This window comes from Camellia sinensis, chromosome 8 (assembly GCF_055761805.1).
Source record: "Camellia sinensis isolate YWXY chromosome 8, ASM5576180v1, whole genome shotgun sequence".
NCBI classification, from domain to species: Eukaryota; Viridiplantae; Streptophyta; class Magnoliopsida; order Ericales; family Theaceae; genus Camellia; species Camellia sinensis.
In genome coordinates this window covers 164638370-164661245 of record NC_138968.1, presented here as the reverse complement: position 1 = coordinate 164661245, position 22876 = coordinate 164638370, and the positions used below count along the sequence as shown (strand labels likewise).

Genomic DNA, 22876 nt, shown 5'->3' with positions numbered 1-22876 from the left:
GGAGTGTACTTAAAAAAAAAACAAAAAAAGATTACTTTTTATTTTTTTTGGGTCAAATTATCTCTTTATTTTTTTGTACACTTATTTAAATCATCACAAACAACCTTATTTTATATATATATATATATATATATTTATTTATTTTTAGTGAATATTTTTAAAATTTTAAATAATTTTTTTAATATTTTTTTAGATATACCTTATTTAGATGTATCTAAAAAGTAAAATATTTATAAAAAAAATATTTTAAAAAATTAATAAATACACAGAATATGAAATATATATTAAATTTTCATTTTTTTAAAAATATTTTTGGTTTTTAATTATTATTTTTTTAATATTAAAAATTAATTTAATATAAATAAATATAAAAATAAAATTTTAAAAAAATTAAAAATTATTTCCTTCCCAAAAATAAAAAATCAGATGAAAATAATATATATTTTTTCTTTTTTTACCGAACTAATTTTTAAAATTTTAATATTTTTCAAAACATAATTTTTAAAACTCAACCAAATAAAGGTGTAATGAAGTAACCTATTTGTTTGTTAAAATATAATTTTTATTGGAATTTTAGCTAAAATATAATTTATTGAGTCAAAATCAACTTATAAAAATTTAATACTAAAAAACTAATTTATTTGATAGATTGTTAACTTTTTGACTCGTGTAATGTTTGGTAATTTTTTCAATTTTTATATTTTTGCCTCCGTTTGGGAAGTAGGCTGCCTTTTTGATTTTTTTTACTATTTTAGTCTGGACTAAAAAGTTTGGTTTAGGAAGGACTTTTTGGCTTTTTGATTTTTTAACTTTTTTTACTTTTTTTGTGAGAGAAGAGTGTAATGATTATGAGTTAGATGTGATATTTTATTTTTTATGACTAAAATAATCTATTTTATCTTTTGAGACTAAAATAGCCAAAAAAAAGTCTGGAATAGCTCTTCCCCAACTCAATCATGCCTGCAATCATGCTAAGCTTAAGAGCTTCGGCTCGGCTGCTTCTAATTTGGAGGAAATATCTTCAAATAATAAGCCTCAGTTCAGGGAATCCAAAAAATAAGGGAGAAGTTACATACAGTAATTGATATATAAATTAATGTATTAATATATATTATGATATTATCACTTCAAAATTATAAATCTTACCGATTATATAAATTACAAAAACTCAAAATTTTTATATCACATCATTCGTTAGTATATTAATTGGTATACGAATTGGTATGTATAATTTTATTCTTTCAAAAATTAATTATAAAATTATGAAAGTGTTCATAATTCTGTATAAAACTTCTAAAATTATGTTACATCATTCGTTAGTATATTAATTGATATATTAATTAGTTTGTATAATTTATTTTTTTAAAAATTAATTATAAAATTATGAAGGTGTTTATAATTCTGCATATTAATGTTTATAATGAATGCTATTGATCTAAAAATTGAAAAAATTACCAAACATTGCACGAGTCAAAAAGTTAACAATGCATCGAATAAATTAGTTTTTTTAATATTAAATTATTATAAGTTGATGTTGACTCAATAAATTATGTTTTAGCTAAAATTCCAATAAAAGCTATATTTTAGCAAATAGTCAGGTTACTTCATTACACCTCTATTTGGTTGAGTTTTAGAAATTATGTTTTAAAAAATATTAAAATTTTATAAATTAGTTTGGTAAAAGAATAAAAATATATATTATTTTCATCTGATTTTTTATTTTTGGGAAGGAAATAATTTTTAATTTTTTTTTTAAATTTTATTTTTGATATTTATTTCTATTAAATTATTTTTTAATATTTAAAAATATAATAATTAAAAACGAAAAATAAAAATTAAGAAAAACAAAAATTTAGTATATTTTTCATATTTTGTGTATTTATTAATTTTTTAAAATATTTTACTTTTTAGATACATCTAAATAAGGCATGTCTAAAAAAATATAAAAAATTATTTAAAAATTTAAAAGTATTCACTAAAAATAAAAAAAATATATATATATAAAATAAGGTTGTTTGGGATGATTTAAATAAGTGTAAAAAAATATAGAGAGATAATGTAACAAAAAAATAAAAATAAAAAGTATACTTTCTTTTGTTTTAAGTACACTCCAAAAAGTGACTGGTTTACGCACGGGTGTCCGTAAAAAAGGTTAACGGCGGTTAACCATTGGAACACATTGAGCTAAAAACCAAATTGTAAGGGCAAAATTGATGCAATTAGAAATACATAAACTAAAATGAAATCATGGGTAAACTATAGGGACCATTGTTATAATTTGCCCAAAAAATTAAAATTTAAATAATCTAGTACATTGCCAAAAAATAATAAAATATATATAAATTATTATTTAGAATTTTCTTGAGATTTTGAAGTATGGAGAGTTCGACAAACATGTCGTACCTGTATCGGGTACTTACCAACGTATAATATTTCTGCATACGTACCAGATATACAAAATATGTACTCAAAATTTTCTTTTTTAATTTTTGACATACTCAAATATATTTAGTATATATGTAAGCAATGTCGTATCTTAGTCAAAACAATATTTTTCTTCTATTATAAAGATAAAATTCTTTTTACTTGATTTTTTTTTCATTTTTAGTTTTGTACTTAAAATTATTTTATTATTGTTGATTGCCCGAAAAAAAATAAAATAAAAAATCAAAGTTATGATTCAAAGTTGCCCCTTCTGGATAAATGTAATGGCTCCGCGACTGGCTACTAATCCTCGATTCAAAAACATAAATCTTGTTTTCCTGAATACTACCATTTCAGAAGATGCAAGCACACAACAAGGCACTTCTCATTTTTCAGTATGTTTAAATTTAAAAAACACAGAGCACGTCCAATAACTAATTAGAATTTAGAACAAACATATAAACATTGTGTTGGAAATGGTTATTTTTCCTCAAGTTTGGTCTATTTTTTAGGTGGGCCCCGAGTGTCGATTTACTCGGGTCAAAGTGGTGACGCGTTCTATGCCGCGTTATGATTCACGTGGTATATTTGGTTGCTCAAAACCATTACCGAGTGAATGGGAAATTGAAGCCAAAGTGTGCTCCATGGAAATGGAGTTTTGGTGGAAATTCCTTAAGGTTGTAAATTGGCTTGTCCCACATTGATTTGGTAGGAGGTTTTGAAAGGGTTTATAAGGCTTAGGGTGAGATACTTGGGGTGTGCCCCAAGGGGTACCCAAGTGTTTTAGAGGGAGAGGTTATGGGCGCAAAATGGGCTAGACCCATTGGACCCAAAAATCACCACACGCGCCGCCGTCCGGTCGGCTGGGCTTGGGCGCGGGTGCTGGTGTGTGGTTGGGTTGGGCTTCTAATCTTTTTGGGCAAAAAACATTTGAATTTAATTTTATTTTTTATTAAAATAAAATCCAGAATTCAAATTAAATTAGTTTGGATTTTTTGTTCACCCAAACAGGGCCCTTCCCGATTTCAAACAGAAATAAACTGTTTTGGAATTAATGCACACCCAAACAGGGCCCTTCCCGTTTTACTATCTGTTTGAATTGATTCAAATCTGTTTGAATTCAAAACCCAACAGGTATGATACCTGTTCAATTCAAAACCAAGAGCTACATACCTGTTTAATTCAAAATGAAGAGCCACCTTCACATCTATAAATAGGACCACCCTCATTTGATGTTTTCATTCAGAAATTTCGTATTTCACTTCTGTTTTCTATTCTTCATCTTGCTGCATTTTATTTTCAAAAGAAAGAGTGTAAACACTTAGTGTGTTCGTAAGGCAAACAATTAGTAGTGCTGCTATTGTTTGTGGAAGATCATTTCATCCTGGGAGATAGACGTCCGAATTCTGAAAGCACCGTGGAGAGGACGAATCTGTCTTAAGGACACAGTGTTAAACACTGGACTTGATCAGAAAAAAAAATAATTTGAAGAAATTAAATCAAGTAAGTTATTTAATTACTTTCAGTGTTGTTTTTATTTGTTTATTTATTCAGATTTTAATTTTGTTTTTGTAACAAAATAAAATCTGTTATTTATTTATTTATTTTTATTTCGAGTTTGATTTTTGTAATCAAACATATTCTCTCCTTTTCTCTATTTCTTTTATTCTTGTTGTTGTTTTGTACACAACAGAATTAAATCCTTTTAAATACAGTGAAGATTGTCCAACAATCTTAAGACAGATTCCTTTTTGGGTATCTTCATTGTATTTAATTTTCTGTGTTTTCAAATTAATATTCTGGTTGGAAAAACAAATAGTGTTTTATGCTATTTGACAGATAGTAGTAATATACTGTCTCTTTTCTTTGACAACTACTAGTAGTACGATACTGGTGTCATTAACAATTCAGAATATTATTTGGTATTACAGAAAATTCTTGTGATATTTTATTTTTCAAGTTTTAGTAACAAGGAAAATAAAATTATTTTGTTGTTATAATTATTTTCTGGTTTTAGTAACTAGAAAATTAATTTGTGTTTTAATATTTTCTGATTTTTGTAATCAGAGATTATGGCTACTACAACTGAAACTGCATCTGGCAGTGGTACTCCTATTGTTACACCTACATCCGTCCCTATCCAGAACCATGTTCATGTACCAATCAATCATGGAGAAAAACCGGAAAAATTTAATGGTACCGAGTTTAAGAGATGGCAGCAGAAGATGCTGTTCTATCTTACAACTCTTAATTTGGCCCGGTTTCTCCATGAAGAGGCTCCAGCACTTAAAGAGGGTGAAAGTGATCGGCAAGTTGTTGCCGCTGTAGATGCTTGGAAACATTCAGATTTCCTGTGCAGAAACTACATCCTAAATGGCCTTGACAATATGCTGTATAATGTATACAGTCCTCTGAAAACAGCAAAAGAATTGTGGGATTCTTTGGAGAAGAAATACAAGACAGAAGATGCCGGCACGAAGAAATTTGTCGTCGGTAAATTTCTGGACTTTGTTATGGTAGACTCCCAAACGGTAATATCTCAAGTTCAAAGTTTTCAAATAATTTTGCATGATATTCATTCAGAAGGTATGTCTCTTAGCGAGTCATTCCAAGTCGCAGCTTTAGTGGAAAAGTTACCACCGGCTTGGAAAGATTTCAAAAATTATTTAAAACATAAACGCAAAGAGATGACTATGGATGAATTGATTGTAAGATTAAGAATTGAAGAAGATAACCGAAAGGCTGAAAAGAGGAATGGGAAAAATCCCATTGAGTCCAAGGCAAATGTGGTTGAACAAGTTCATAAACCACATAACAAAAAGAGGAAGTTTACTGGAGATGGTCCTAAACAAGGCGATAGTAGCAAGAAGTTCAAAGGAAAATGCTATAACTGTGGCAAAACTGGACATCGAGCTTCTGACTGCCGCCGCCCTAAAAAGAATCATGGAAGTACAAGTAAGAAGACCACCAATCAGGCCAATGTAACAGAATTGGATTACATCTCTGACGGAGTGAATGACATCAACCTTTCTGCTGTGGTGTCTGAGGCTAACTTGGTTGGAAATCCCAAAGAGTGGTGGGTTGACACTGGAGCAACTCGTCACATATGTGCGGACAAGAAGATGTTCACTACCTACAATGAGGCTGCAAATGGTGAACAACTTTTCATGGGAAATTCTTCTACTTCTGCTGTGGCTGGACAAGGGAAAGTAATCTTGAAGATGACATCAGGGAAAGAACTGACCCTCAACAACGTACTACATGTACCTGACATCCGGAAGAATTTAGTTTCTGGGTCTTTGTTAAGTAAAAATGGTTTTAGGCTTGTATTTGAGTCTGATAAGTTTGTATTAACAAAGAGTGGTATGTATGTTGGTAAGGGATACATGAGTGATGGTCTCTTTAAGTTAAATGTAATGACAGTTGTACCGAAAGTTGCTATGAATAAGAATAACACATCTTTTGTTTATATTCTTGAGTCAAATTTATGGCATGGTAGATTAGGACATGTGAATTTTGATGCTTTGCGTAGATTAATTGGTTTAGATTATATACCAAAGTTTGAAATTAATCCTAATCATAAATGTGAAATTTGTGTAGAAGCGAAACTAACTAAGGCTCCATTTAAATCGGTTGAAAGAAAAACCGAACCTCTAGAATTAATTCACACTGATGTATGTGATTTAAAGTTTATTCAAACTAGAGGTGGCAAAAAGTATTTCATAACATTTATCGATGATTGCACAAGATATTGTTATGTTTATTTACTTAGAAGTAAAGATGAAGCCTTAGAAATGTTTAAACTCTACAAAACAGAAGTTGAAAATCAACTTGGTAAAACCATTAAAATGGTTAGAAGTGATAGGGGTGGTGAATATGATGCACCATTAAATGAATTTTGTGCACAACATGGCATTATTCACCAAACTACAGCCCCTTATTCTCCACAGCAAAATGGAATTGCTGAAAGGAAGAATAGAACCCTAAAAGAAATGATGAATGCCATGTTACTAAGTTCAGGCTTACCACAGAACTTGTGGGGGGAAGCAATATTGTCTGCTAATTATGTTCTTAATAGAATACCCCACAAGAAAACCAAAAGCATTCCTTATGAATTGTGGAAAGGTCGACCACCTTCCTACAAATACTTAAAAGTGTGGGGGTGTTTGGCAAAAGTTGAAGTACCTGTTCCTAAAAAGACTAAAATTGGACCAAAAATAGTAGATTGTGTGTTTATTGGTTATGCTCAGAATAGTAGTGCATATCGGTTTCTGACTTATAAATCAGATATACCTGATATAAATGTGAACACTATTATAGAGTCAAGGAATGCTGTGTTTTTTGAACATGTCTTTCCTTACAAGAAAGGACAGGAATTAAGTTCACAGAAAAGAACTTATGATTGTACACAAAGTCAAGAGACTAATGACAATCAAACACAAGAGACTAGTAATAGTCTCGACCAACAGGATTTAACTAATGATGAACCAAGACGCAGTAAAAGAGCGAGAACATCAAAATCCTTTGGTCCAGATTTTTTGACATACTTGTTAGAAAATGAACCTCAAAGCTTTAAGGCAGCAATGACAGGTCCTGAAGCACCTTTGTGGAAAGAGGCTGTTAATAATGAAATTGAATCCATTATGCAAAATCATACTTGGGAATTGGTGGATCTTCCACCAGGATCTAAACCTCTTGGATATAAATGGATATTCAAGAGAAAAATGAAAGCAGATGGTTCAATTGATAAGTATAAAGCAAGACTTGTTGTTAAAGGTTACAGACAAAAGGAAGGTCTGGACTATTTTGACACATATTCCCCTGTGACAAGAATAACATCCATTCGCATGCTTATTGCTATAGCAGCGTTGTTTAATTTAGAAATACATCAAATGGATGTTAAAACAGCTTTCTTAAACGGTGATCTAAATGAAGAGATCTATATGGAACAACCCGAAGGGTTTGTAGTATCAGGGCAAGAAAAGAAAGTTTGTCGACTTGTAAAATCCCTTTATGGATTAAAACAAGCACCTAAGCAATGGCATGAAAAATTTGATCATGCAATGCTTACTAATGGGTTTAAGATAAACGAATGTGACAACTGCGTCTATGTTAAGAACACTGACCAAGGATATGTCATAGTTTGTCTTTATGTGGATGACATGCTTATCATTGGAAGCAGTCAAAACATGATCAAATCAACTAAGCAGATGCTTAACAAAAGATTTGATATGAAAGATATGGGGGTCGCAGATGTTATATTAAGAATGAAAATTACTAAAACATCTGACGGATATGCATTATCTCAATCTCATTATATTGAGAAAATTCTTGATAAATTTATCAAGGATGATTTGAATTTAGCTAGAACACCTGTAGACATCAGTCTTTATTTATCGAAAAATAAAGGTGATGCAGTGTCTCAGTTAAAATACTCCCAAATCATTGGAAGCCTAATGTACCTAATGAATTGTACTCGTCCTGATATAGCTTATGCTATCAGTAAATTGAGTAGGTACACTAGTAACCCTGGAGAAGACCATTGGAAAGCGATCATTCGAGTTCTTAGATATCTAAGATTTACTCGTGATCATGGTTTGAACTTTACTCGATATCCAGCAGTACTCGAAGGTTATTGTGATGCTAATTGGATATCGGATACTAAAGATTCAAAATCCACTAGTGGATATGTCTTTACTCTAGGAGGCGCTGCTGTTTCTTGGAAGTCCACGAAACAAACGTGCATCGCACGATCCACAATGGAATCCGAGTTCATTGCTTTAGACAAAGCAGGTGAAGAAGCAGAATGGCTTCGTCACTTCTTAGAAGACATTCCAATGTGGCCAAAACCTGTGCCAGCTATTTGCATTCATTGTGATAGTCAATCTGCAATAGGCAGGGCACAGAATCATATGTATAATGGTAAGTCACGACATATACGTCGTCGACATAATACCGTAAGGCAATTACTGTCAAATGGAATAATCTCAATAGATTATATCAAATCTAAAGAGAATATTGCGGATCCGTTAACAAAAGGTTTGACAAAAGAGCTAGTGTATAGTTCATCGAAGGGGATGGGATTAAAGCCTATTACATAAGAGTCGTCATAATGGTAACCCTACTTATATGACTGGAGATCCCAAGAACTAAGTTCAAAGGGACAACTAAGTTATGTATGGCTCGCCAGAAATCACCAAGGGATTAAAATTCCTACCCATTCCTATGGTGAGAGTGATATCTGCAACATATGTTGTATGCAGAGGTATAAGGATAAGCTTTGCTTTTAATGATTACTTATATCTTGATTAAGACATAAAATCAAGACGAGTATAAGGAGATACTCACAATAAGAATCACCTATATGAGTGTTGAACTGGGGCCGGTTCTATGAGAATGCAAAGGCTAAATTCTCTAGAAACACTTATGAAAACCAGGCGCGTTCAAGGCCAAAATGAACACAACAGTGAGAACCACGATGTGTTAGAAGATATTTTGTGTGAAATCTGTTGTCTTGGCTTACACAAACGGCTGAACAATTCAAGGCATCGCGTCCATTGGTTAGCCAGTAAGTCCGATAGGTTATCACTAGGGAAGGTTCAAGGCCGAAAACTACCTATCCTGATGCAAGATATTTTCGACTTATACTCTTTCGTTAAGTCTGCATATTGTTGCATTTCCGTTGTCATCAAATTCCATTCATGTGGGGGATTGTTGGAAATGGTTATTTTTCCTCAAGTTTGGTCTATTTTTTAGGTGGGCCCCGAGTGTCGATTTACTCGGGTCAAAGTGGTAACGCGTTCTATGCCGCGTTATGATTCACGTGGTATATTTGGTTGCTCAAAACCATTACCGAGTGAATGGGAAATTGAAGCCAAAGTGTGCTCCATGGAAATGGAGTTTTGGTGGAAATTCCTTAAGGTTGTAAATTGGCTTGTCCCACATTGATTTGGTGGGAGGTTTTGAAAGGGTTTATAAGGCTTAGGGTGAGATACTTGGGGTGTGCCCCAAGGGGTACCCAAGTGTTTTAGAGGGAGAGGTTATGGGCAAAATGGGCTAGACCCATTGGACCCAAAAATCACCACACACGCGCGCGCGCGCCGCCACCGCCGTCCGGTCGGGCGGGCTGGGCTGGGCCTGGGCTTGGGCGCGGGTGCGTGGTGTGTGGTTGGGTTGGGCTTCTAATCTTTTTGGGCCAAAAACATTTGAATTTAATTTTATTTTTTATTAAAATAAAATCCAGAATTCAAATTAAATTAGTTTGGATTTTTTGTTCATCCAAACAGGGCCCTTCCCGATTTCAAACAGAAATAAACTGTTTTGGAATTAATGCACACCCAAACAGGGCCCTTCCCGTTTTACTATCTGTTTGAATTGATTCAAATCTGTTTGAATTCAAAACCCAACAGGTATGATACCTGTTCAATTCAAAACCAAGAGCTACATACCTGTTTAATTCAAAATGAAGAGCCACCTTCACATCTATAAATAGGACCACCCTCATTTGATGTTTTCATTCAGAAATTTCGTATTTCACTTCTGTTTTCTATTCTTCATCTTGCTGCATTTTATTTTCAAAAGAAAGAGTGTAAACACTTAGTGTGTTCGTAAGGCAAACAATTAGTAGTGCTGCTATTGTTTGTGGAAGATCATTTCATCCTGGGAGATAGACGTCCGAATTCTGAAAGCACCGTGGAGAGGACGAATCTGTCTTAAGGACACAGTGTTAAACACTGGACTTGATCAGAAAAAAAATAATTCGAAGAAATTAAATCAAGTAAGTTATTTAATTACTTTCAGTGTTGTTTTTATTTGTTTATTTATTCAGATTTTAATTTTGTTTTTGTAACAAAATAAAATCTGTTATTTATTTATTTATTTTTATTTCGAGTTTGATTTTTGTAATCAAACATATTCTCTCCTTTTCTCTATTTCTTTTATTCTTGTTGTTGTTTTGTACACAACAGAATTAAATCCTTTTAAATACAGTGAAGATTGTCCAACACATTGCAGAGCAGTTCAATCCAATGTACCCAAAAAAATAAAAATAAATAAACACTGTCAATCTTCCTATTTTCTAAGATAATTGTAAGATCAGGCGTAGGATCGGATTGATAATTGTAAGATCCTATTTTCTATTAAAAAAAGATAAAAATAAAATTTAGAATGATACATATTAAAAATAAGATAAAAAATTACAAAATTTATGATCATACTTACAATCTTACCTACAATCCTATACAATCCTGTTATAAGATCGATCCTACAACAATATGGATCGTTTCAGCAATGTAGGATTGTAAGATCGTACGATCCTACGATCCGGATCGCAATTTTAATAACCATGGTATAAAAAAAGAGAAGGCAATAAGAATACATCCCATCCTGTCATCACTTACAGTGTCAATCTTATCATTGTCGTCAACAACATCATTCATGGGCATAGAACTTTTGACGATAGGTTCCACCATATCACCACTTACAACGTCAATCTTCCTCCCCATTTTATCGTGGTCGTCAACGACATCATTCATCGACATAGAACTTTTAACAATACATTTCACCCTGTCACCACTTACAGTGTCAATCATCTTCACCATTTGATCGTTGTGGTCAATGACATTATTCTTCGGCAAATAACTTTTCTTGAGAGTGAATTTAAAAGTGAAGCAGAGTTTGAGAAGGAATGGCTTGTTGCAGTTGATATCACCACCTCTCTTGTTATGGTATCCTGGGTAGTTCTCCTTTTCAAACCCCACTTTCTCTTTCAAATTAAAGCCAGTTTTTGAAGCTAGCTTTTCCAAACGCCATGTGTTGTAAGGATAGTCATCCCTGTGTGTGACATGCACTTCACCGCCTTCCTCCAGCAAATCTCTTGCATTCTCAAAAAAAGCTGTCAAAAGCTCCCTGTGCATCCTGTCTCTCAATAATACACCCAAATCATGTTTTTTAAAAAAATTATTTGTAAACAGGATTCTTATATAAAATAAAAAAATAAAACATCAGAAACTCAACTTGATTGATAGCCACATTTATAAAATTTTGAGTCATATTGATGGGTGTTTTAGCTGGAGTACTTCAACTGCCAGACATCATTTTTTTTTTTTTTTGAACTAAGCCAGACATCATTTGTCACTAAATTTTTACTCTGTCTTGACGAAAAAAAAATTTACATAAAAATTATTTCCATAAAAAATATTTGGGAAAATTACCTCTCAGTTATAATTTGAGAAAATTATTACATATGTACGAAATTTTTTATAGTTTTAATTATTAATATTGATAAAAATTTATCACTAATTTGTATTTAATTCTCAAATTTTATACTAAGCTGAAATTCTCCCAAAATATTTTCCTAAGAGGGATTATGATATTATAGCTAATATACTAGTGATTATAACTTTTCTTAATGATGGTGGTGTTGGTGGTAGTATTTGTGGTGGTGATGCTGGTGGTGGAAGTGGCAAAAGGTGGTGAAAAAGATGGAGGTCGAAACAGTTGTGGTAATGTGGTAGCATAAATAAGAACCAATTTAGAAAATATTTTTCACCTGTCGAAAGTAAAAAAAATATTTTTGGCCCAAATAATTTTTTTTATTACTAAAAAATGGCTTTCCAATGAATTTCAGTGTTTTTAGTTAAAAAATAAATAAATTTCATTTTTCAGTGTATATAACATTAGTAGATAGTTGAAATAAACTCACTACACTTAAGCTCCATTTGTTTTGACAAAAAATATTTTATTTATTTTTTGTTGTTTGGTTGAATAAAAAGCAAGTAAAACATTTTTTAAGGAAAATATTTTTGCATCATTTTTCTAACAATAACTTACCTTTAAAATTTCATAAGTTGATTTTTACAAAATTGTCTCTCACTCACTACCTTTTCAACACATTTAGCATTTTCAAATAAATATTTTAGCTCACTAAAAAGTCATAAATGACATTTTATTGAATTAAAATTTCTCTTTTAGGCAATAATTTTTTTTTTTGTTTCAAGTGTTCATCAAACGTCAAAAATCAAAATCAAAATTTTTTTTCTGTGTAAAATCAATTTACCGTCGAAACAAATGAAGCCTTACTCAATAAGTTCTTCATCTCTTTCGCAAAAGCCATAAAAATGGCCTGCATGAGGAAAATTAAATATTACAACATCGAATTTCCTGCGACTTAGTGTGGGATGGTAGCCCATCTCATACACATCCACTTCATGCAAAATTAGGCATCCTAATCTCTCCAATGTCTGCAATTCTGCTTCACTTGTCCAGTGTTTCACCTTTAACAACTCTGCATAAAAACCAAAGTATAACACAAGATGTATGAAAAAAATATTAAATGCATATATAGATGGCCTCATTTGGTAACATCTAAAAAATTTAATTTTTTAGCTTAAAAAATGAAAAAAAAGAAGATCATATTGGTTAAAAAATTCAAATGTCACATCAAATTTTTTTATTAAAAGAGCTAATAAAATTTTGTCCAGTCACTACAAGGAATTAGAGATTTAGAGACTAATTTTTAGGCACCAATTGAATTTTGTCGCTAAAACAATCTTTTAGGGACAAATTATTGCCGACGAAATATTTAGTTTTGAAAATTTAAACATTTAGGCACGGAAGGAAAATCATCACTGATTCTCAGTTTTAGTGACATCATAAAAACTTTGTCACAAAAAGGTTAATTTGACTTTTCTGGGACAAGGCTTTCCTGACGATTCTAGTGACGATTTTTATTTCGTCACTAAATGTAATTGGAGACAAAAAAAATACTAGTATTAGGGACGAAATCAATTAGTCGATAAAAGTGTCATATATTGTAGTGATATATTAACTTTAAAATTGTGTGATTAGCCAAAGTACATGTAAGACAACCACAAACATCCAATTTTTAAAAAAGAAAAACTGACTAACACTTTATGTATTTGTTGTTCTCAACACAAAAATTGAAAATTTTGATAAAATATTGAAGGAATATGAAGCATCCAAAATTATAACCATATTAAACAAAATTTTATCTCTCATTGGACTGACCTTGAGAATGAAGAGAAGTTGCAACCATGTTAACAGCAGAGCCTAAAGCTCTAGCTAAACATGCTGAAAATGAGAAGTCACCTTCACCAACCAACAGTATCTTCTGCCCATTGTTGTAGTGTTGTATCCATCTCACTCTCTCCTTCCTCCTCCTCCTCCTACCACTGCTACTACTCATCTCTCTCTCTCTGTCTCTAAAATGAATGGGTTGGTTTATGATACTCATCTATAACCATTATATAAAAGCGCCAAAAATAGCACGAGTCCAACGCTGGAAATATCTTTAATGCCCTCATCACGCTCCTTCTATTGGAAACCAACCCATTCATTGGAAATATCTACTCACATCCTTCAATATCTTTAATGCCCTCATCATGCTTCTATTGGAAATATCTATACACATCCTTCACGCTCTTAAATTTATAATTTATTTTATATTTAGAATCTTTAAATATCCTCCAATTTACCATTATTACCGTCAAATTCACAAAAAAATATAAATTGAGAACATTGTCTTTTTAGTCAAAAATAATCTTTTTCTCGTTGAACTATTTAAATAAATTATATACATCCGTGTGTAATAGCTCCGTAACTTCACCACATAAGAGCATCTCTAATGGAGCTCTCAAAACCCTTGTCAAAGTTATAATTTAGCAATAGTGATAAAAAGTGGATCTCCAATGGTCTGCCATTTTACTTGCCAAAGATGGCATATGTCATGTACGGGGAGCAAATATTCCGGCAAGCCCGTACTCCTTTCTTCCAAGCTCCTGCCTGTCCGATCGACCTGCGAGTACAACGGCGGTGAGCTACCCGGCGGTGTGTGGCCGAAATACCCCTCCGACGATCAAGTTAGACACACACAAAGATAGAGAGAGAGAGAGGATTGAGTGTTTAGTGTAAATCTCACAAAATGTTCATCGGTTCGGCATGGGGGGCGCAGACTCGCTTATATACCTTTTGCGCCCTAAATCTACTCTCATTAGTCTCTCGACACGTGATGCTGCTATCCCATCTGTCAGCACAAATCCAGCAATCACCACCTAACCAAACTGTTAGGATACCTCGGCAGAGCTCAACAGTATGGCGGAACCTCCTCGGTTTCTCCTGACCGCGTTACGCGGCATACCTGAGTGATTCATTCGCCGAGCTCCTATACAACCGAGCTCGGCCGCATTCCGACAAGCCGAGCTCGAGGCAGGTCGGTCCGGTTAGCCGTCGGCCTTTTTGCCGAGCTAACCATGAACCGTGGAAACCATAGAGGCAGGTGGACAACTCGGCCGAACTTCTAGTAGACCGGTTTCTACACCAAGAAGCCAAGTAGCTCGGTCCACTATGCTCCTTGCCTTAACTGAGCAAAACCTTTCTGCACAGGCCCATGCTGTCACGGCCCAAATCTGCCCGGTCATTACCATGCCCAGTCCGGCTCATAAATTTCCCTCTCAATTGCCCCTTAATTCCGTTCGCGCAAGCGTGACTGGGATTACTTGTTCGGACCGGGTTAACTCTTCCTCGGTACTCAGTTTACAAGCTGATGACTGGGCTAGTTGACATGCCTGTCTTCAAAACTTGCTCGGTCGACGCCTCGCCTTGCCCTCCTGTCTCTTTAACTCTGACGCCGCCGTTACTGGGGACATGTGTCTCTTGTCTATTGGCCTCGAGCAACCAACCATCACGTCCCTTCATATTCAAAACTTTTGGCGCTCTTTCACCCCTACAAACATGCCATAAGTCACTTCCTTTCGATCTTACTGACCCTCCTACGTTCTAGTTGTTCCAGAGCTCCTGTGCCTCTTGCAAGCTTCGTTCCTGCCCTCCATTGCATTCGTGTTCGAAGAACAAGCTCCTGCCCTTAACTGGTAAGTCCTTCGAGCCTCCTTTTTGCTATTTCATTTGATATTTCACATTTTAGGGCACTAAATCCGTAGGTTTTAGGATATACCACCCCAAAACCCCTCTCTTGCCCCTATTCTCTTCGATGTTCTTCAGTCCCAATGATGAACACATGAACACACCAAGAACTGGAGCGGACCGGGCTCCAGGTCGCGTTTTGATCCAAAAAAAAAATTAGACCGAGCAATTTACAAGTTTGCCAAAACCTTAGTAGAAACCGAGGTCGACAGAGGACTTGGCCGCTCGACCGGGCTAACAACTGGTTTACTTGAGTGACCGAGCTCCTTGGTTTGCCTTCACGACCGAGGTGGTCTAGTACTTTTCATGACCGAGCTAAAGTCAAGCTCGTTTTGCGCGACCGCGCTTCCACTTACACTTGCCATCCTTTTCCTGCAGAGTCCAAGGGGACCACTGATCAATTACAGAGGCTCTCAAAGGCCGAGCAGCCATTAAACTCCAGTCTGTGCCAAACCACCTTAGCTGAGCTAAACCAGCCAGCTACACATGGAGCGCTTCCGTTTCCTTGTTGACACTCCGGCCGCCTTGGCTGTATTCCAGGAAGAGTATGATATCCCGGCCGACGTCCACCTAGAGCTTGGTGAAATTGAGATAACCCCTTGGGGCAGATTAGACCAGTGCCCCTTTACTGTGCTATCCATCATTGAAGGAGGCCTCCGCTTCCCGGTCAACCCACTGATGACCGAATTCTTGCGCCGCACCGGGCTAGCACCCACTTAAGTCTTAACCAACACTTACCGAATAATCAACGGGGTCCACGAGTTGAACAACTGGCTAGGAACCAACTTAGGTTTAATCGAGATACTCCGTCAATACACCTTTGGACACACGGGCGACGGCTTTGCCTATTACTTAAAAATTCGACCGGGCAAAGAAAAAATAGTGACCGGCACCCCAGACAAGAACTTACACGACGACGACTTTTTCTGGGTGTCCGGCAATTATGAAACGGCTGAGGTGCCAGGCTGGTATATCAGCAAAAATTTCAGCGAGACATGTAAGCCGTGCTAATTGTTTGGTCGATTTGCTATATTTCATTGCTCTGTACTTAGCATTTTTCCTTCTTTCCTTTATAGCAATCGACGCCTTGCAAGCCAACTACCACTTCCCCAACGAAGCTGCCATCAGAACCGTGCTACGATACCGCAACCGGGACTGTCACGACTTGCTCGGCTATACCCCAACATACCAGTACTCAGCTCCACGCCGGAGTAAGGTCACAGACTTTCTCTGTGCTCCATCACCTCCTCCAGATCCCACACTGCCAGACGTCCCCTTCATCCGTTTAACCGAGGCAGAAGAAATGGCAAAGAGAAGCCGTATCAAAAACCTACTCATAGCAACCTCCACCGAGATGCCGAGCATTCCAGCCCGCTCTCCGGCTACTGGTCAATCCAGCGGGATCGTGGTTGCGTTGGCTTCTCCCGCCGCCGGGCAAGCTAGCAGAGACTCCTGCCGGGCTGGCAAAAGGCCTCGTGCAGACCCTTCTGCCGAGCTAGTAACCGAGCTCAGCACCGAGCAGCCTGCCGTCACCGTTGAACCAACACCGGCATGGAGGCCCCAGCTCAAACATCGGGGCAAGGAGATCCCGGCAACAGCTTCCATTAAGGGCGACAAAGAGCATCTTCTCGCCTTTGACCTCACCAAGGCCCTTTTCCTACCGAGCGACGTGGTCGGCAGCGACCATGTTCCAAACACCTGGTTGGTGAAGTCATCGGTCAAATCCATGACTAGGGTAAGAATCTCAAACTTATGCTCAAAATTACACCAAGTGTTGGTTCGGTTTTCTTTCTAATCAATCTCTCTTCTTGCAGGCCATCCAGAAGCAGTACTTGGTCATGGAGCGCATTCACCGGCTTCGACAGCAAGCAACTGACTCTGCCAGCCAAGTTTAAAGCCTCCAAGCCGAGCTTGGGAGAGCCCAGTCTTTATTGCAAATGGCAAATTCTGACAACTCTTGGTTGCTCGGCCAGCTTGGCTCTGTCGAGAAGGAGAGAGACGCGCTCCGGGCTGAGCTACATGTGCTGAAACAATCACGGGAAGAGGATCTAAAGGGTGCAAACAACGCCGGTTTCCTTGAGGCCGAGGAAAGTTACACAAAGTAGGTTTACGCCACCCAAGACATTTTCTTCAAGGCTGGATGGAAGTCTGCTTGTGAACATCTCGGCCAGGGACCGGGGACCGACGTGTTCGCCACTCCTCTAGCTGCCTCCCTACCGAGCTATCTCGTGCCCTACGCCAACGACGTCATCGCCGCGTTGCAGGCTAAGGCTGAGGAAGAAGGCGACGAGGAAACCGAGAAAAATGCGAAGGGGGAAAATCACACAGTTCAGCCCGGCCAAACGGAGACCGGTGTCCAAGACCAAACACCAACGGTCAACCTGGAGGCAGCCGAGGACGAATTCACTGACCTTTCTCCCCTAGCTTAGTTTTCTTTGTCTTCTTTCTTCTTTTTTGGTTTACACATATAACCGGGCTATCCGCCCCTCCTCTTGTAATTACTTTTCACATCAATGAAAAAGCTTCGTTTTTTTCAAGTGTTTGCACGTTCTTCATGCTAGATAACGTCAGCTGTCAAAATACCTTGGCAAGACTAACCACTTGATCTGACTTATTTAACCGGAAAATACATCGCGGTTTCCAGCATAAAGTTGAGTAAATCATCAACTCATTCAACCGGAGTAAACATCTCGGTTGAGAGTCTCAGAGTTGAGCAAAACATCAACTCATTCAACCAAAATTAACATCTCGATTGAGCATCTAAAAGTTGAGCAAAACATCAACTCATTCAACCAGAGTTAACATCTTGGTTGAGCATCTAAAAGTTGAGCAAAACATCAACTCATTCAACCGGAATTAACATCTCGGTTGAGAATCTAGAAGTTGAGCAGAACATCAACTCATTCAACCAGAGTAAAACATCTCGGTTTTCAATTAAAAGTTGCGCAAATCATCAACTCAATTAACCAGAGTAAAACATCTCGGTTTTAAACTAAAAGTTGAGCAAATCATCAACTCAATTAACCGGAGTAAAACATCTCGGTTTAGAATCTAAAAGTTGAGCAAAATATCAACTCATGCAACCAGAGTAAGACATCACGGTTTAGAATCTAAAAGTTGAGCAAAACATCAACTCATGCAACCGGAGTAAGACATCACGGTTGAGAATCTCAGTTGATCAGATTATCGACTCAATGAACCGGAGTAAATCATCTCAGTTTTAATCTCAAAATCAATCGGAGTAAAACATCACGGTTGAGAATCTCAAAATTGAAAAGCAACAATCAGAATGCTAAGGCAAAGATGAGACACTTCTATATATTGACAAAAAGAATATTATATTCTGAAGTGTAAGGCAAAAAATTCCTTTGCACAAAAAGAAAACAAAAGCTAAAAATAGTACAGTTTGAGGTTGGTCGCATTCCATGGCCAGGGTATTCCTTTACCTTCCAGGTCCTCCAAGTGGAATGCCCCCTTGCCCGCCAAATCGATTATCTTGTAGGGTCCTTCCCAGTTTGCCCCTAGTTTGCCTTCACCTGGCACCAGGGTATTGCCCATGACCTTCCTTAAGACCTAGTCACCTACTTTGAACGGTTAGGGGTGCACTGTTTTGTTGTATTTCCTTGAGAGCTCTTGTTGGTAGGCGGCCACATGGATGAGAGCCTTTTCCCGGCGTTCTTCCACGAGGTCCAATTCCAGGGCAATGGCTTCGGCGTTCAGCTCGAGCTCAAAACTTTCACTTCTGAAGGTGAGCATTCCAACTTCTAAAGGTATGACTGCCTCCATGCCATATACCAAAGCAAAAAGTGTTTCCCCGGTAGATCGCCGCGGGGTTGTTCGGTATGCCCAAAGGACGTTGGGGAGTTCCTCGGCCCATTTTCCCTTGGCTTTCTCAAGCCTCTTCTTTAACCCATCAAGGATGGTCTTGTTTGATGCTTCGGCTTGACCATTAGACTGGAGGCAAGCCGGGATAGAGTTGTAGAATTCAATCTTCAAGTCTTCACAAAATCCTCTGAATAGGTGACCGTCAAATTGGGTGCCGTTATCAGAGATCAGAATTTTTGGGATGCCAAACCGCGTTACCACATTCTGCCAGACAAACCGCTTGACGTCTCTCTCCTTGATTGTTTCCAAAGGCTCTGCTTCAACCCATTTGGTGAAGTAGTCTGTGGCCGCGATGAAGAACTTTCGATTGCCTGGTGCAGTTGGGAGTGGCCCCACTATATCGAGCCCCCACATCGCAAAGGGCCAAGGTCTGGTGAGGGGAAGAAGTTCTCTGGCCGGTTAGTGAATTTGGTGGGCAAACTTCTGGCACTTCTCACACTTGCAAACATATTTCTGCGCGTCAGCTTGCATGCACGGCCACCAGTAGCCTTGCGAAATAGCTCGGTAGGCCAAAGATCTGCCCCCTATGTGACTGCCACAGATGCCTTCGTGAATTTCGTACAAGAAGGCATCCACGCTGCTCGGATGCACACACTTTAGATAAAGACCGGTAAAAGACTTCTTGTATAAAGCGCCTGATAGAGAGAGCCAAAACTGCTCTGACTTTACCCGGACTTTATGTGCTTCCTTTTTCTCGGCTGGAAGTGTCTGGTTTTTGGGAAAGAAGATAATAGGGTCCATCCATGAAGGACCTAGCTCGGCACAGAGTACTTCTGTCTGCCCGATTTCCTCAATGCTGGGCCGCGGAAGAAATTCAATCAGGAGAGGGTTGGGAGATGTGCTATCGACCATGGAAGCAAGGCCGGCCAATTCATCTGCTCAACCGTTTTCTTCTCGGCCAATCTGTTGGACCCTTATTGCCTGGAATCGCTTGATGTGGTCTCTGACCAGAGCCTGGTCCTTCATTATTCTGTCATCTTTTGCTTCATAAACCCCAGAAACTTGGTTAACCACAAGCTGGGAATCACTGTAAACCGCTAGCTCGGATGCGTGCATCTGAAGCGTGCTCTTGAGCCCGGCCAAAAGCGCTTCGTACTTAGCCTCGTTGTTTAAGGCAGGAAATCCGAGGATGATAGAATGTTCGATAGTCAGCCCGTCTGGCAAAATCAGAACTATACCTAGCCCGGCACCGTGACGGTTTGAGGCTCCATCAACAAAAAGTTTTCACATTTCGCCAACAAAGAGCTTCCAACAGTCTGAGGGGTCCTGAGAGGCTTGAAGGTTGATGGGATCACGGTTGTTCGGCTGTTCGGCTTCAAGTTCTGTGCTGAGCGGTTCCACTTCAGCCCCCCTCGGTGATTCGGCGCCGGACTCAGCAAGTTGATCCGTAATGCTTAAGTCCGTAGGCGAATCGCCGAGTTGCAGTATTATGCCGGCTGCAGGCTCTGTGCTGAGTGGTTCCATTTCTTCCCTCCTTGGTGATGCGGTACCAGATGGAGCAGGTTGGTTGGTGATACCCGACTCCGTCATCGCATCGCCGGGCTGTGGTACTATACTAACCGAGGGTTTTTCGGTGGGGTGCGTAAGTTCCGCGTCGTCGTCATCGCCTAGCTGTGCTATTGTGGTCTGGCCTGCATTCACCTCCTCATCTGCCATGACAATATCTACCGGGCATACTGGATGAGTTCTAGGTGAGAATTCAGCAACGAAGTCGGCCAATGTCTGAGCTTTTATGGCAGTTCATGGCTGGAATTTGACGTCGAATTGTCCCAATTCAACCGCCTACTTAAGGATCCGACCGGAGAAGTCCACCCGTTCAAACAAAGCTTTGAGGGGGAACTCAGTCAAAACGATGATTGTATGGGCATGGAAGTAGTGCGCCAATTTCCTGGAGGCCATCATCAATGCCAATGCAAGTTTCTCCAGCGGCAAGTATCTCGACTCTGCCGGTAGCAAGGTTTTGCTGACGTAGAAGATAGGGAGATGCTTGATTCCTTCCGACCGGACAAGCACCACACTGACCGCATGCTGTGAAACGGCCAGATAAAGGTAGAGCTCTTCGCCGGGCTTCGATGTTACCAACAGTGGTGCTGAAGATAGATACTCCTTGAGCTCGGCCAAAGTTCGGTCACATTCTTCATCCCATGAGAACTTTGATTCCAGAGCTTGAAAGAAGGGGCGGCAGCAATCTGATGACTGGCTTATAAATCGGTTAAGCGCAGCGGCCATTCTGGCTCGATGCTGCACGTCCTTAGCTGAGCTCGGCTACTTTAATTCTTGTACGGCTTTGATTTGTGTGGGGTCTGCCTCGATGCCTCGGTTTGTGACTAGGAAGCCTAAGAATTTTTTGGATCCCACGCCAAAGGCACACTTGGACACATTCAGGCGTAGCTTGTGTTGTTTGAGAATGGCGAACATCTCGGCCAAGTCAGACAAGTGGTTTGCTTGATGCTGGCTCTTAACCACCATATCATCAATATAAGCCTCCATTGTCCGACCTAGCAGAGGAGCGAACATCTTGGTCACCATCCTTTGGAAAGTTGCCCCGGCGTTCTTCAAACCAAAAGGCATGACTCGGTAACAGAAGAGTCCCCTCGGTGTAGTGAAGGAGGTGATCTCGTGGTCGGGGCCATGCATGGCAATCTGATGATAACCGTGGTAGGCATCCAAGAAACTGAGCCTGTTATGTCCAACTGTTAAGTCCACGAGCTGGTCTATTCTAGACAGTGGAAAGCTGTTTTTAGGGCAAGCTTGGTTGACGGTCTTATAGTCGACACAAACTCGCCACTTCCTATTCTTCTTTGGTACAACAACTATGTTTGAAATCCACCGAGGGTAGTGTACTTCCTGAATAGCTCGTGCCTCAAGCAAGTTCTTCACTTCCTGTGCGACTACCTCGGCGTGATGCAGTGCCGATCTCCTTGTTGGCTGAATGACCGGCTTGTCTCCGGGGAAGATGTTTAGGTGATGGAAAATAAAACTCGGATCGAGGCCGGGCATGTCATAAGGCGACCATGCGAAGACTTTGATATTGGCCATCAAAAACTCAACCATCTCGGTCCTTTCTTGTGCGGTAAGGCTTTAGCCGAGCAAGAAGAACCTGTTCGGACTCTCTGTATCAATTCGCACATCGACCAATTCTTCGACGGCTTTGTCCTCGGCCCTAGTGCCTACATCGTCAAGGACTCCTCGATCTTCCGGTCCCTCTATCATTTGGACGAAGCCTTTGGCAGCTCGGCTCCCGTTGATTGCCATGAAGCATTGCTTCGACATGACTTAATCGCCCCAAATCTCCTCAATTGCCCCCATAGCCGAGGGGAATCTCATCACCTAATTGAAGGTCGACGCTACGGTTTGCATAGCGTGAAGCCATCCCCTTCCAAGGATCAGGTTATATTAATAGATGGCACCTGCAACACCCATAACTCCACTTGCTAGACCACGGATCCCACTTTGACCGGGAGGATAATTTTTCCCAAAGGCCACTCAGGTTGTGAGTTGAAACCAACCAGTGGCAAAGTTGCCGGAGCCAAGTCTGTATCCCGGAGCTTGAGCTGTTTGAATGCATCGTAATACATGATCTCGGCCGAGCTTCCCTGATCGATCAAGATGCGCTTGACATCGAATT

The 22876-nt window shown here is 38.5% G+C and overlaps 1 protein-coding gene across 1 annotated transcript; it reads right to left on the bottom strand.

Moving 5' to 3' along the window:
• Positions 1–10724: 10724 nt before the first annotated feature.
• LOC145789056 (uncharacterized protein At4g26485-like) lies at positions 10725–13663 on the bottom strand. The gene is made up of 3 exons (XM_082884036.1): positions 13453–13663; positions 12505–12709; positions 10725–11340 (listed from the first exon to the last, which is right to left on the bottom strand). The coding sequence occupies exons 1-3, from the start codon at positions 13628–13630 to the stop codon at positions 10740–10742; spliced, it is 984 nt and encodes a 327-aa protein (XP_082740162.1). The 5' UTR covers positions 13631–13663; the 3' UTR covers positions 10725–10739.
• Positions 13664–22876: the final 9213 nt, after the last annotated feature.